Here is a 14376-nt window from a genome sequence, read left to right on the forward strand (position 1 = left end):
TCCAGGTTCTTCCTCTGCTTACGTTCCTGTCTTGACTTCCCTCAGGGATCAGCTGTGACCAGGAAGGGTAAGGTGAAACAACACCTTTCTTTCCCATGTTGCTTTTGGTCATGATGTTTTATCACAGTAGTAGAAACCCAAACTAATACACACACACACACACACACACACACACACACACACACACACACACACACTGTAACAAAGCAAATCTTTTTTTTTTTTTTTTTACCAAAAGATTAAGATAAAGAACATTGGAAGAAACTGAACCAATGGAGTGAAAGAAAGGACTCTACAACAAAACCCTTAAAACTGACAAAGGCTCTATGGAGTGATGGAAGACATGGGAGAGGGGAACTTTCCATGTGTATAGATTAGAATCAGTACTGCAAATACAGCTATCATACTACAAACTATCTACAAATTCAAAGCAAACCACATCAAAATTCAAACACTGTTTTTTTTTTTACATAAGTAGGAAAAAGAACCTTAAGAATCTTCAAATTCACATGGAAGCACAGAAGACCACAGCCAAAGCAGGCTTGAGGGAAACAAACAGAGCTGTGGGTATCACCATAACTGCTATCACGCTATAGTTTCACAAAAATAGAAGTGTAGGTGATAGAACATAATAGAAGATGCAGATAGAAACCACCCAGCTATAGACACCTGTTTTTGACAGAGATGCCAAAACTGAAGAAAAAAACCAACATCTTTTTGTTGAAGAACAAAATCAGATATTTATCAATGTCTTTAACATAAGACCTGAAATTCTGAAATTGCTAACGGAAAACGTAGGGAAACACTTCAAGGTATTGGTACAAGTAAGACTCTCTGGATAGGACTCTGGGGTCTCTGGAAATGAAGCCAACAGTTGATAAATGGGATCCCATGAAATTAAAAGGCTTCTGTACAGAGAAGGAAACTGTCAATCATGTCAATGAAGGAGCCGACAGAATGGGAGGAACTTCACCAGCTATGTGGATGTCAGAAGATTACTATCCATCTGGGCTATACATAGAATACAAGAACCTAAACATTAAGAAAACCAACAACCCAGTTCTGAGAAGGGCCCCATGCCCATGATCTTATGGGCAGCACAAATTGGACTTGGCAGGTTGTAATTTTTTAAGACATAAAATTGAGGGGAAGGGGGGTTGGATTTGAATGGATCTGGAAGGAGTTGGGGTGAGGTGGGTGTAGTATGATCAAACATATTATATGCATGTATAAAAATTTTAAAGAATAAAAATACATTTTAAAAACTCTTCATTGAGCTTACCTGTTATCATACCAAAACATTTCAATAAAAGCTAAAAGTTATGTAAGAACTGGTAGTTAGTTACTCTACAAATAAAAAAAATTCCAGCTACACATGGTTTTTTGGTTTTGGTTTTGGTTTTGTTTTTATGTGGGTTGGATTCAAAGCTCATCAACACTCAATATACTGTCCTGGGACAGGTGTATAAAAGTGTCTTTTCTTTATCAGTAAAATAGTGTGAAGAAGAGGGGGTGTCATTGCGGGAGATTTAGGGTTTTTACTCACCTGTGCTGAGAAACCACAGAAGAAGGCAAACCAGAAATGCACAAGAGTGAATGCAAAGTTCTTGTAGAAGAAATAGCATAAAAACTTGCACATTCTGTAATAGGACCACCTTCCATGAACAAGAAGCAACCGCTGGAGATACCTAAACTGAGCCAAAGCATAGTCGCTGGCTAAGACTGCCTGCAGGCCTTCCTGGCCGCTGATGCCAATGCCGATGTGAGCGCCTGGGAGGGAGAAGAAGAGCACCATCCATCACCAAACAAAATCGAAGTGTCTTTAAGGAACTTACTCTTCTTTTTTGTCGGTCATTTATTGTAACTGTATATCTACAATAATTATTATAGTTTTTCCCACCCATCATGAATTACTCACATAGTTAAGTATCAATCCTAGTTTTACATAAGAGAAAACTGGGCTAGGAACAGTTTGGAAATGTGCACTTTACACTGGTCAATAACCAAGGTGGGATCAACCCAGCCACTAGGAATGCATCCCTGGCTACTTTCACTTGCTCTGACTGGTTTTTCCCTCATCCGCAAACTACTTAGGAGATGGGAAGAAATATGCAAGCGATTTAACTGAAGAGAAAGTATCTTAGGGATGCAAATAATTGTGGAAATGCTGGGCCCAGAAAGTGTCATTTATGGAAGAATAATGGTAAAGTTAAATTAATGCACAGTTCTATGACATAACATTACATGCTGAAATAGGACTTCATGCAGGTAGCGTGTCTCACTGAGGAAAACACCCTCTTACTTTTAATCATGCTGACATCGTTGGCCCCATCGCCAATGGCCAAGGTTACAGCATTTCTGTGCTTTTTGACCAGCTCTACCACTTGAGCTTTCTGGAGTGGGGTGACTCTGCAGCAAACCACAGTCTTACACATGCAGGCGAGTTCCAAAAGATCCTTCTCAACATCACTTTCTAGGGCATGGGCCTGTATCAGCAAAACAAACAGAAATGAACAGCAGCAGAATGTACGACAATTGTCAAAGCAACTGTCTTGGTTCTTAACTGACTTAATTTCAGAAGCATTTCATTACCTTTCAATTCAGAATCACAAAAGCAATAACAGAAATAAAGGTGTAGATATTGAGCCATCAGTAAGTTTCAAGGAAATTTTACATAAAAATAAAAGACATGCCTTGAGTGTGTCTCTTCGGCATGTCACCATGCTATTTTGGCAAGATATGGCTATAATAGATGTTGGGAAAGTTCTAGGAACCACTAAAATCAGTGGAAGCACTAGATAGAGCCCACTCACACTGAGATAGTTTTAAATGAACTGCAAACTATGGTGATTTCTACATTTTGGGCTGCTAGTCTCCTTTGTATTATTCTGTACAGTTACTTGTTTGTGAATGCCAATGTGCAGGCAAGACAAAAAGGGCATGCAGGGAGGTTGGCCCTAAAAAAGGACTGTGGTTGGAATCACGAGCCTGAACAATAGGGTGGCAGGCAACCTGTGCCTCAACCAAGGTTCCCCAGCCATTTCTATCCCTGCTCCACATACCGGGAGCCTTTCTATACTCTAAGAAATTACACAATTAACTGGACAATTACCTTTCTGGAAACATCTCACTTTGCACTTTATAACAGACATGTTCAAAGGAAACAAGAACCTATATTTAAGTAACAGATATTAAAGAAGGCTCAGTGAATCCTTAGCAAACAGGGCTCCTGACAAGCATCTCTCTTAGCCCTTTCTTTCAACAGAAAGACAGGGTAGGTGATTATCACCTGAGAGACCACACCCCCTCTCTGGCTTCCTCAAGCCCAAAAGACCATAACCAATTAGGGACCCTGTCCTACTGCACTGGCTGGGCCATTCAGCTCCAGATCTCAACAGACACAAATAACTTTCAGTTGGTGTACATCTGTGCAAGGGAATAGTTCATGTCATCTGGACCAGCTTTCAACTGAGCTTGGCCTGCAGCTGTGCTCTGTAACTTTCCATGGTGTGGAAGGCAACACATAGTTGTGTCTGCAATCCAGCTGGATAGAGCAGAGAGTACTGGGAGCTAACAGGCTGATGGTCATGAGGGGGAATCTAATGTGCTCACATCCAACTTCTTTTGTCCACTAAGAAACTGTCTTCAAGAACAAACATTCATTTTCCAAACTCCAAAGTGAAAAATGAGCATCAAGGCCAAAGAAAGATGTGCGATTAAGTTCTTGGTACATATAAATGATAATTTCACTAGACTGCAGTCAGGGCTTTTGTATTCTAATTAGAGACTCAGAGGAGCCGTTTGAGTTTCATTTGGGGCTTGGAACCTGAACTGCATAAAAAGTACAATGCAAGTTTATTCTATTATGACAAGAACCAGATTTCCTAATCAAATCAAATTGTTTGGCTTTGCTGTAGAATGTTGCTATTTAGAAAAACCACCAGAGGTATCTTAATGACGATAATTTGGCGTGGTAATTCTATGAAGGTCAGGTTGTGACTCGCAAATCACAAACATTAACAAGAGCAGTAACCGAAGCCCATCCATCCAGTCGCATTATTTCAATTAAGTGACACTGAGCTGTGACATCCTCCCTTACAAAGCACTTAAACAATTCTCCTAAGTGACTGTTTAGGCAAAATTCATAGGTTCCCTGTGAATTGTTTCCCCAGCGCCTCACAACCAGTGTGATCATGCAAACGATGTATGAAATGCACCAGAAGTCTTCCCTTTTGTAAACAGGATATCCTGGGCACGCCTATTCCTTGTAGTGTCATTTGTTTGGAAAACACAAAAGGGGTTCTCATTATGACAGCACAAAAGAGACGATTACGGGGAAAAGAAAAAGAAGGGACAGTAGCCTCAGGCCAACTCACCAAACTGTGGCCGTTTATGACTAAGGCACAGTCTCCTGTTACAGTTTCTTCTGCACCCGGGTCCAATTCCAACTGCCGCTTACTTTCGTAAACTACATGTCCATTGGAAAAACTCAGGTTTTGTCCAAACAAAATTTCCTTTGCTTTCCTTAAAGAATGGTAGAATTTTAAAATGTATAACAAAGTACACAGAGCTAATCTACATAACTGCACCAAAAGACTGGCCTAGAGGTTCATTCTCTTCATCGCTGCTCAGACAGAAAAAGGCTCAAGAATTAGCTCCAGCAAGCAAGCCAATGGACAGACAGTAGTACATGTCAAAAAACTGCATGGTGTGGGGGTGAGACACGGGAAACAGACAGGTAAGGATGATGAAAACAGAATCATTGCAAACATTTTAAACTACCTAAGAGCTAGTTTTAACAAAGGGATCTCAATAGGTATGGTCTATGAAGGCTGAAGAACTACTCTTTGGCATACAATGATTTTAAATATGCTAAACAAAAAACTAAAGACAATGAATGACACCTTGTCATTGAAGACTATTCTGTCTCCTTCCCTCTCTCCTTTTCTCCACTTTTCTCTCTCCCTCTCCTCGCATGTGTGTGTGTGTGTCTGTCTGTCTGTCTGCCTGCCTGTATGTATGTATGTATAGTGTATGTGGAGTGTGAGTATGTGTATGTGTGTATGTGTGTTGTGTGCATGATCATCAATTTGACATACAATGTTATAAGAAACTACAAACGCCAAAGCATGAGGATTGTTGCAAATGGAAATTCGTTGCAATGCTCTGGCCTAATCAGTAATAGATACACAGGAGTCTTGCTCACATCTCATCCATGTCTTCCATTTAAGAGAAAGCTTATTTGATGATATAACATCCTTGGCATTTTACCGTTCTTTTAAAAAATGAGATGATGTCTTTAAAGGAAAGAAATTCCCTCCCCGAAGACCTGTGGGTGACTTGGCTATAAATAACAGTTCTATCGACATAACCACAGGAGCTTCCATGGTAGGAACACCAGCCGATGTCCCCAGCCGGAAGGGTGTTCAAGCCAGCCACTGCTGCAAGTGAATATACAACTACATGTATAGATGAAAGCCAGAAGAAAACAGGAAGTAAGGAATACATTAGTAGATGTTTTGACTTATGGCAAAATGAACTGTCTCCCTGAAGTCCTACCCAGTGTAGAAAACATTTCTTAAAATGGGTTCATATTAAAGTTTCTCTGATAGGAGAGAATGATCATGTTAAGACAAACATTTTTCCTTCAGTTTTTGAGTTATTTAAAAATGCATCACTAAGAATTTACATACAAAGGAAACCCAGAAGCCCTCAAGCTACCTTGTTTCCTGGCTCAACATTGCCTTCTGCTGTCCAGGACCAAAATCACACCTTCACTTACGAGACCTGTCACTCTCCCTTGGTTCAGAGAGTTAGCAAACAGTTTTCAGGAACAAACAAAAGGATGTGTAAAGTTAGAGGGCTGTGTGGGAAATGCACTTTGGGCAAGGATTACTATTGCAAACAGAAGGTTCGGGCTTTCACAGTAGATAAGCAACACTCATCGTGGCCATGAAAATTGACAGTACCACATGATGACTGGGAGAAGTAAAATTGGACATGAACATTTCTGTGACAGTGCTACAGATCCCATAAACTGGGTTTTGGAAAGGCACTGAAGAAAAAAAAATATCTCCCAAGGTTTCCTGTTTAGTGACGTTCCCATTTGCTGTGCAAATGACTCAACCTATTTCCCCCTTGGAGAATGAAAACATTCCAAAGGAGGGTGAAGTCCATGAACACACTGGCCAAAATCCTATTTACTTAGGAGTTTTCCCCAACAATGCCTTCCTAGCATGTGACACAAACCCTTTTCTGCCCAGAAAAGGGACAATTTTTATGCTCTGCTAAAATTCCTAATGCTCCCTCCTCCCAGGCCTTCACTCCCTGCCAGACTGGATGTTCACACTGTCAGACCTGGGTGGGTGTTCATAGCTGTCATTTCCTTTACTTCCTGGAACTCAGTTCTCCAAATACAATTGGGTTCTCACAAAAGCAATTCCTTAGAAGGGAGGGAAGCTGTACATAATACCTCTCAATGAAGATGAACTGTACATTGTATAGGTATCACATGTACAAAAAAAAAAAAGAATGCCTGTGCCCCCTAGGCTTGATAATGAGGGGCAGCAGTTTAGTACAATGTTGGAATGCAGAAATACATCAGAAGTAGAGTTGACTAGAGCATCCACAGCCCATCCCATCAGAGGCACAGTAAAGCGGGGTGAGGCCTTTGTAGGCACTCAACCTACAAAGAAGAAAAGAGGTGGGCAAACAAGCCATTTTGTCAGTCCTTTTCTGGCACTCTAGATCCAAGAACTAAAAGGATCTGTTAGGAAATAGGTTTAAAATGTGACATTATGTTTAAAGGAAGAGAATTTGGATCTCAGTACAAAGGCCAGTACTCTATGCTTGCTTATTCCCTGGGAACTTGGGTCTGCCTCTGACAGATTAGCTATCTGACTTTTGGCCACTTGACTAGGCCGTGGCAGGCCCAGGACTTCAAATTCCTAGCTCTTGGTTACCACAACAAATGGCTTTACACATGCAGTTAGCCACAGGCTTTCTCTAGGATGAAGTAAGATACATTGGCAGAGGGCAATCAGAGACAGCACAACCCTACCTCTACCAACCGTGGAGGAAGGGAGAGAGTGAATGAAGATTTTAGTGCAAGTTTCGTGTTTAGCATCCCTCACTGCCCAAGGACCTTCAAAGATGCTGATCCCTTATCAGAAATCGGGAATTGGCCTAGATGGGAGCATGTACCCCTGAAAACAGGCAGCACTTTTGAGACTGTGGGCAACTGTACCAGTATGTGCCAGAACTCGAAATGTAGCATTCTGAAATTTTACAGTTTATGAAAAGGAACTTGACCTACTAAAACACTTTACCCAGGAGACTAGAACCTGGGAATTCAAACCAAGATGCCTCTTGTTTGGTCTGAATGATGCTATGGCCATTGCCATGTCCTTCTCCATGAAAGCACTAAGATAAACAGACTATATCACACAATTAACCTTACCTACCTGCTCCAGGAGCCATTTGCACTTGCAAAAAGTACTAAAAGTTAAAAATGCTACTGATTAAAGAGGGAGTATCAAGTCCTGGTGCACCGGTGGGATACTCCGAGGCAGTGGAGTTACAGGTTAATGAATTTCTCTGAGCACAAAACATGTGATCGGTGCCACAGAAGTGAAACACTGAATGAGTTTTCTTGTCTGACCAAACAACATTGCATTCTCTGTTTTGTGCTGAGCCGAAGATGCATGCACTGTTAAAATGCAATCCATGAAATAACCTCAGAAACACTGGCGGGGCTTAACTGTAGATCTGTGGCATAGTGCTACCAATAAAACATCAATGGAAGCAAGATCAATCAGGACTCCACATGTCCAAAATGGCACTAATGACCCTACACAAGCTGCATGCATGCTACGTGGCTTGAAAATTACACGTCCATATTGACAAAATCTAAACACATTTGACAGGTTTAACTACAAGCCTTTAAGTAATTTCCCTCCAATGACTACTATCACTCAGACCCTGCTCTTCTGACACATTTTTTTTCTGCATGAACTTTCACTGAACTTAAAAACATAACACAAGAACATGGAATGGTACAAATTTATGATTTTAATATTTCATCCCCAAAGCTGTGGACTTAGATATATAAATCACCAAGATTACAAATATAGTGGAGATCTCCACACAATAGCTCTCCTTAGGTACTCTTTCCCCTCAGTGTCCATAGAAAGCAAATGCGTTCTGGAAATGTATTCCTTCTGCCAGAGAATTTCCTACTGTGCATTGCCTCCGTGTTAGACTCAAAGCATGAAGGTACCTCCAAGTCTGGGTTAAAATTAGCATGGTCAACCTTGTCAGCTGAAGAATGTAGCCTCGTGGGATATGAGGTTACACTTATCTGTAAATATTTTCCTTTGACTATTTTTCTTCTCATTAAAATATAAACACATTTTTAGTTTTTCATTGATTGTAAAACTTGGCACAAATACTACTACTTCTGATAACATAACCAAAAAATAAGAAAATAAGCGTGCTGCCTAATTCTATTACTTAGAAAGAACCTGGCATATATTTTCCAGGGCTTGATAGGTAGTTAGGTGGGTAGATGTATAGTAGTATGTGTGTGTGTGTGTGTGTGTGTGTGTGTGTGTGTGTGTATGTGTGTGTGTGTGTGTGTGTGTGTGTGTTTCCAAAATCTATCATTCCATGCATATTTTATAATCTCATTTCTACTTCATATATCACTCATCTTCCAAAGTCAATAAAAGCAAAATCATTTTATTGACTAATTATATTCTATTACTTGCAAATACAGTATTTAACAAAATTCTTCACAACTAGGTATGTGAACTATTTTTAATTATCTATTATCATACCCAATGTAGCAATAAATATTTCTTCAGCTACATATTCATACATTTGTTTATTGCTTCCTTAGAAGAAATTCCTAGAACAGGGATCACTGAGTCGAAAGCATGCCTGTTTATATTTTTGAAATACATTGCTAGTTTCTTCTTATAGAGAACACTACCATTTGTAGGTTCCAACAATGGTACATAAATAACACACATTTCTCCACATTTCTTCTATGAAATGACAGCTACAACATCTATATAGTCAACTAGTTGTAGCTGTGGATAAAACCTTGAAGTACTAACTTGACTACTTCTCTAACTATTTCTATGAACTCAAGGGCCTTCTCTTTACTCGAGGACATGTCTTGCTTGGGAAGGGAAACACACTCAGAAAGGAGTTAGTTGCTTGGTTTTTGAGCTCCAAAACAGAATCTTAAAAAGCGTAGCATCAATATCACGCTAAACCTGACTACCTGACACATTGCTAATTGAGTATTTTGAAAGGGAAAAAAGTAAGGTTTCTTCAAGTCTCAAAAGATGAGTTAGACCTGTCTTGAGGAGCAGAGTAGAAAGCAAAGCTCCCATAATAATGAGTAACTAAATGAAGGCTCTGCCATGTCTGCAAGAGAGTGTCTTGATGGATGATCAATATGGGAAGGCCAAGCTCATGGTGGGTCTGGGCCATGTGAAAGCTAGCTGACAGTTAGCCAAGGAGCAAGCCAGGAAGCAGTATTCCTCCACTGTTTCCTCTTCCAGGTCCTTGCTTTCAGATTTCTCCCTTGAGTTCCTGCCCTGGCTTCCCCCACTGATGGACTGTTTCCTGGAAGCATAATACAAAAGAAACCCTTTCCTCCCCAGGTTGTTGTTGGAGAGATACACATTCAATGAGGTGTGACTTCTTTGGGGGCAATTTTGACTGCTTCAAACACAGTCTAACATCAAATGAACAGTCTCCTGTGTTAGGAAGCAGCCAGCACTGCCCACTGCCTTCTATCCCTGGAGAATCACACAGATGCTAATGTTCTGTTTGGGAGGTTTTGTTGCTGGTTTGTTATTTTTAGACTGGGAAAATCATCATTAACCACTGTTTTGGATTTTTTTTTTCTCTTAGCCTCTGTGCAAATTCAATGCACATGCCTTAAGTTTTGTTGTTGTTTTAAAAGGGACTTCATGAGTTCATTTTCTCTAAAATAAGTGCAAACATTTTAAAATTGTGTGCCTCGCAATAAATCCTGACAACATTACTTTTGAAATTTTAGGTTTACTTGTGCAGGTTAGTTGCAAAGTGGTTTAAAGTTTTAGTAATTAAAATGCAAATCAACTAACTATAACAGGAAATAAATGGGGAGGAAATTTCTGATTTATTGGTTTTACAATCTATATAAAATTATTATGCCAGAATTATATACACATATGTACATGAACATAAATGACAATTTACCTTGAAAATTAATATTTTAATTAACCATCCAAGATTACTATTTCTCCCACAGGCTCCATGAATTCTGTCATAAAAATGACATTAGAAATTATCAAAAATCATTAGCTCCAATAAAAATATGGCCAGTATGCTGTCAATAAATAAATAAGACATTTTTAAACTGTATAAGTAATTAGAATATATTACTAATAATTAATAAAATTTCCCAATTTTTAATTTGACAAAGACATGTGTGGCCTTCCGTCAGAACTTCACACCAGCACTCGAGATCCCTTTTCTACTCAGGGGCCCACAGAAACACCAGCAGATTCAAGCTACAGGTCTCAGTTGGGGAAATCTAAGATTTCCTTCCCTAGCCAGCAAGCTTTGGTCAGAGACGCTGTAGCAGCAAGCAAAGCTGTTACAAGCCAGCACTTTTCAAATTTAGAAGGAAATAATTATGTAGATTGTTAATGTTTTTTCCCCAAATGAAGTAACAGGAGAATAAATATAACAAACAGATAGATGCTAAGAAATACTACTCCTCCAAAATTAGTATTTATGTGCTCGTATGTCCAATGCCAGCCAGCACTCTTGTCTTTTCTAGCACTAGGGGGCAGCTGTACAAACAGCAGAGCATTCCACTTCTCATCTGAAGTGCTCAGCAGTCTGGGCTGAGTACTCCCTCTTCTGACCATCTGGCACCTCCTCCTGTGTTTTCCAAAGTTATCACAAACTGCAGGTGCCTACTAAATACTAATTCCAATACTCCATACCTCAGAGACCAAACTCAAATATGGAAGGAAGCTAGGGAACAGGTTTTTTAAACACACTTTCAGTGACATTGCTATTCATTATAACTTAATATCTTCCAGGTTTTTGCAAACAAGCAATTTTGAAGAACAACATACATGACTTGAGATTCTTTTCTTGAAACACATAGGAAGTTTTGGAGTCTCGAAGACAGTGATTCATTGCCAGTGTCAGCTTTAGCCTAGCTTTTGTGACTAACATGAATGAGACTTAAGGAAGCTTGCAGGAACACCTTCACAAAGAAGACTCACTGGGGACTGCAGCACACACACTTCTGCTTTCCCAGATGCCTGATAGTCCTTCTCCCTTCCCAGACCTACTCTCTCCCTTTCCTTCAACACATACCTGAGTTCTTCTCGCACTTCTCCAGCTGTGTTCCCCGTTATCACAAACACGGCATCCATGGCATCAGTCAGCACATTGCAGGCATAACCAATATTGATGGCAGTTTCTGGTATAAAGAAAGATCACCTCTGTTACATTTTTCATAAAGTTTTGAAGCTGTGGCTGTGTTTCCCAGAGCCTATCAGACCCACTGGTGTTAGCAAACATACACTGGATTATACAACACAACTGACTGGGCAAGAAAAAACAAGCAGGTAAAGAAAACTATTCATGAAGTAAAAATTGAAATAGTAGCAATAAAGAAAACACAACCTGAGGGAATTCAGGAAATGGAAAATGTGGGTAAGTGAACAGAAACTACAGAGGTAAGCATCACCAACATAATACAGGAGATGGAAGAAAGAATCTCAGGCATTGAAGACACAATAGAAGAAGTAGATTCATTGGACAAAGAAAATGTTAAATCTAAAAATGCCTAACACAAAACATTCAGGAGATCTAGAACATCATGAAAAGACAAAATCTAAGAATAATAGGAATAAATGAAAGAGAAAAATCTCAGCAGAAAATATATTTATCAAAATAATAGAAGAAAATTTCACTAATCTAAAAAAGGACATGCTTATAAAGGTACAAGAAACTTACAGAATATTAAATATATTGGATCAGAAAAGAAAATGCTGACATCACATAATAATCAAAACACTAAACATATAGAACAAAGAAAAATATTAAAGGCTGCAAGGGAAAAAGGCCAAGTAACATATAAAGGCAGATCTGTAAGAATTACACCCAGCTTCTCAACAGAGACTCTAAAAGCCAGAAGTAACTGGACAGATGCCTTGAAGACTCTAAGAGACCACAGATATCAGCCTAGGCTACTATACCCAGCAAAAATTTCAGTCTCCATAGATGAAGATATTTCAAGACAAAGTCAAATTTAAATAATATCTATCTGCAAATTCAGCCCTCAGAAGGTATTAGGAAGGAAAACTCCAACCCAAGGAAGTTAACTATATCCACAAAAACATGGGCAATAGAAAATCTCACACCAGCAAAATCCAAAGGAGGGAAATACACACACACACACACACACACACAACAACAACAACAAGAACAACAAAATAACAGAAATTAACAATCACTGGTCATTAATATCTCTCAATATCAATGGATTCAATTCATTAATAAAAAGACACAGGCTAACAGAATGGATATGAAAACAGGATCCATCCTTCTGCTGTATAAAACACACACACACACACACACACACACACACACACACACACACACACACCTCAACATAGATAGACATTGCCCCTAAGTAAAGGGTTGAAAAAAGATTTTCCAGTCAATAAATCTAACAAGAAAGCTGGTGTAGCTATTCTAATATATAGCAAATAGACTTCAAACTTAAATTAATCAAAAGCAATGGACAACACTCATACTCATTAAAGGAAAAAAACACCAGAATGACATCTCAATTCTGAACATCTATGCCCCAAATGCAAGGGTACCCACATATGCAAAAGAAACATTATTAAATCTTAGATCACACATCAAACCCCACACATCAATAGTGGGAAACTTCAACACCATACTCTCACCAATGGACAGGTCGTCGAGACAGAAAATAAATAGAGAAATAATGGAACTAACAGATGTTATGACTCAAATGGACCTAACAGATATCTATAGAACATTTCACCCAAACACAAAAGAATATACCTTCTCTCAGCAGCTCATGGGACCTTCTCCAAAACTGGCCATATACTTGGTCACAAAGCAAGTCTCAACAGAAGATTGAAATAATCCCCTGTATCTTATCAGACCACCATGGATTAAAGCAGAATTTCAACAACAGAAACGACAGAAAGCCTACAAATTCATGGAAGCTGAACAACTCTCTACTGAATTAGCATGGGGTCAAGGAATAAATACCAAAAAACAAAGATTTCCTAGAATTTAATGAAAATAAATGCATAATATACCCAAACTTATGGGACACAATGAAAGCAGTGATAAGAGGGGAGTTCATAGGACTCAGTGTCCACTATGAAAAAATTAGAGAATTCTCATACCAGAGACTTAACAGCACACCTGAAAGCTCTAGAACAAAAAGAAGCAAACACATTCAACAGGAGTAGATGGCAGGAAATAAACTCAGGGTTGAAATCAATAAAAATAGAAACAAAGAGAACAATACAAAGAGTCAATGAAACAAAGAGTTGGTTCTTTGAGAAAAGCAACAAAATAGACAAAGTAACTAAAAGACAGAGAGAGAACATGCAAATTAACAAAATCTGAAACAAAAAGGGAGACACAGCAACAGACACTGAGGAAATTCAAAGAATCATATCAAACTTCAAAAACCTATACTCCACAAAATTGGAAAATCTAAAAGAAATAGAGTTTTCTTGATAGATACTATTTACCAAAATTAAATCAAGAGCAGATAAACAATTTAAATAGACCCATAAACCCCAAGGAAATAGAAGCAGTCATTAAAAGTCTCCCAATCAAAACAAAAAGCCCATGACCAGATGGTTTTAGTGCAGAATTCTATCAGACTTTCAAAGAAGAGCTAATTCCAATACTCCTCAAATTATTATACAAAATGGAAAGAGAAGGAACAATGCCAAATTGTTTTTATGAGACCACAGTCACCCTGATACCCAAACCACATAGAGACTCAACAAAGAGAATTACAGACCAATCTCCCCCATGAACATAGATGCAAAAATACTGAATAAAATACTTGCAAACTGATTCCAAGAACACATCAAAAAGATCATCTACCATGATCAAGTAGGCTTCATCTCAGAGATGCAGGGATGGTTCAATATATGAAAATCTGTCAATATAATACACCATATAAACAAATTGAAAGAAAAACTGCATTATCATCTCATCAGATGCTGAAAAAGCCTTTGACAAAATCCAACATCTTGGAAAGATTGGGAATAAAAAGGACATACCTAA

The 14376-nt window shown here is 38.8% G+C and overlaps 1 protein-coding gene across 2 annotated transcripts in view; it reads right to left on the reverse strand.

Moving 5' to 3' along the window:
* Positions 1–14376, reverse strand: part of Atp8b4 (ATPase phospholipid transporting 8B4 (putative)) — a 160082-nt gene that overhangs the window by 29713 nt on the left and 115993 nt on the right. For both annotated transcript variants that reach the window (XM_036185697.1, XM_036185698.1), the window contains exons 19-22: positions 11395–11500; positions 4377–4524; positions 2303–2486; positions 1547–1770 (exon numbers count right to left, since the gene is read on the reverse strand). In XM_036185697.1, the coding sequence (XP_036041590.1) occupies positions 1547–1770; positions 2303–2486; positions 4377–4524; positions 11395–11500 (662 nt within the window). The remainder of the gene's footprint in view (positions 1–1546; positions 1771–2302; positions 2487–4376; positions 4525–11394; positions 11501–14376) is intronic.

This window comes from Onychomys torridus, chromosome 4 (assembly GCF_903995425.1).
Source record: "Onychomys torridus chromosome 4, mOncTor1.1, whole genome shotgun sequence".
Taxonomy (NCBI): domain Eukaryota; kingdom Metazoa; phylum Chordata; class Mammalia; order Rodentia; family Cricetidae; genus Onychomys; species Onychomys torridus.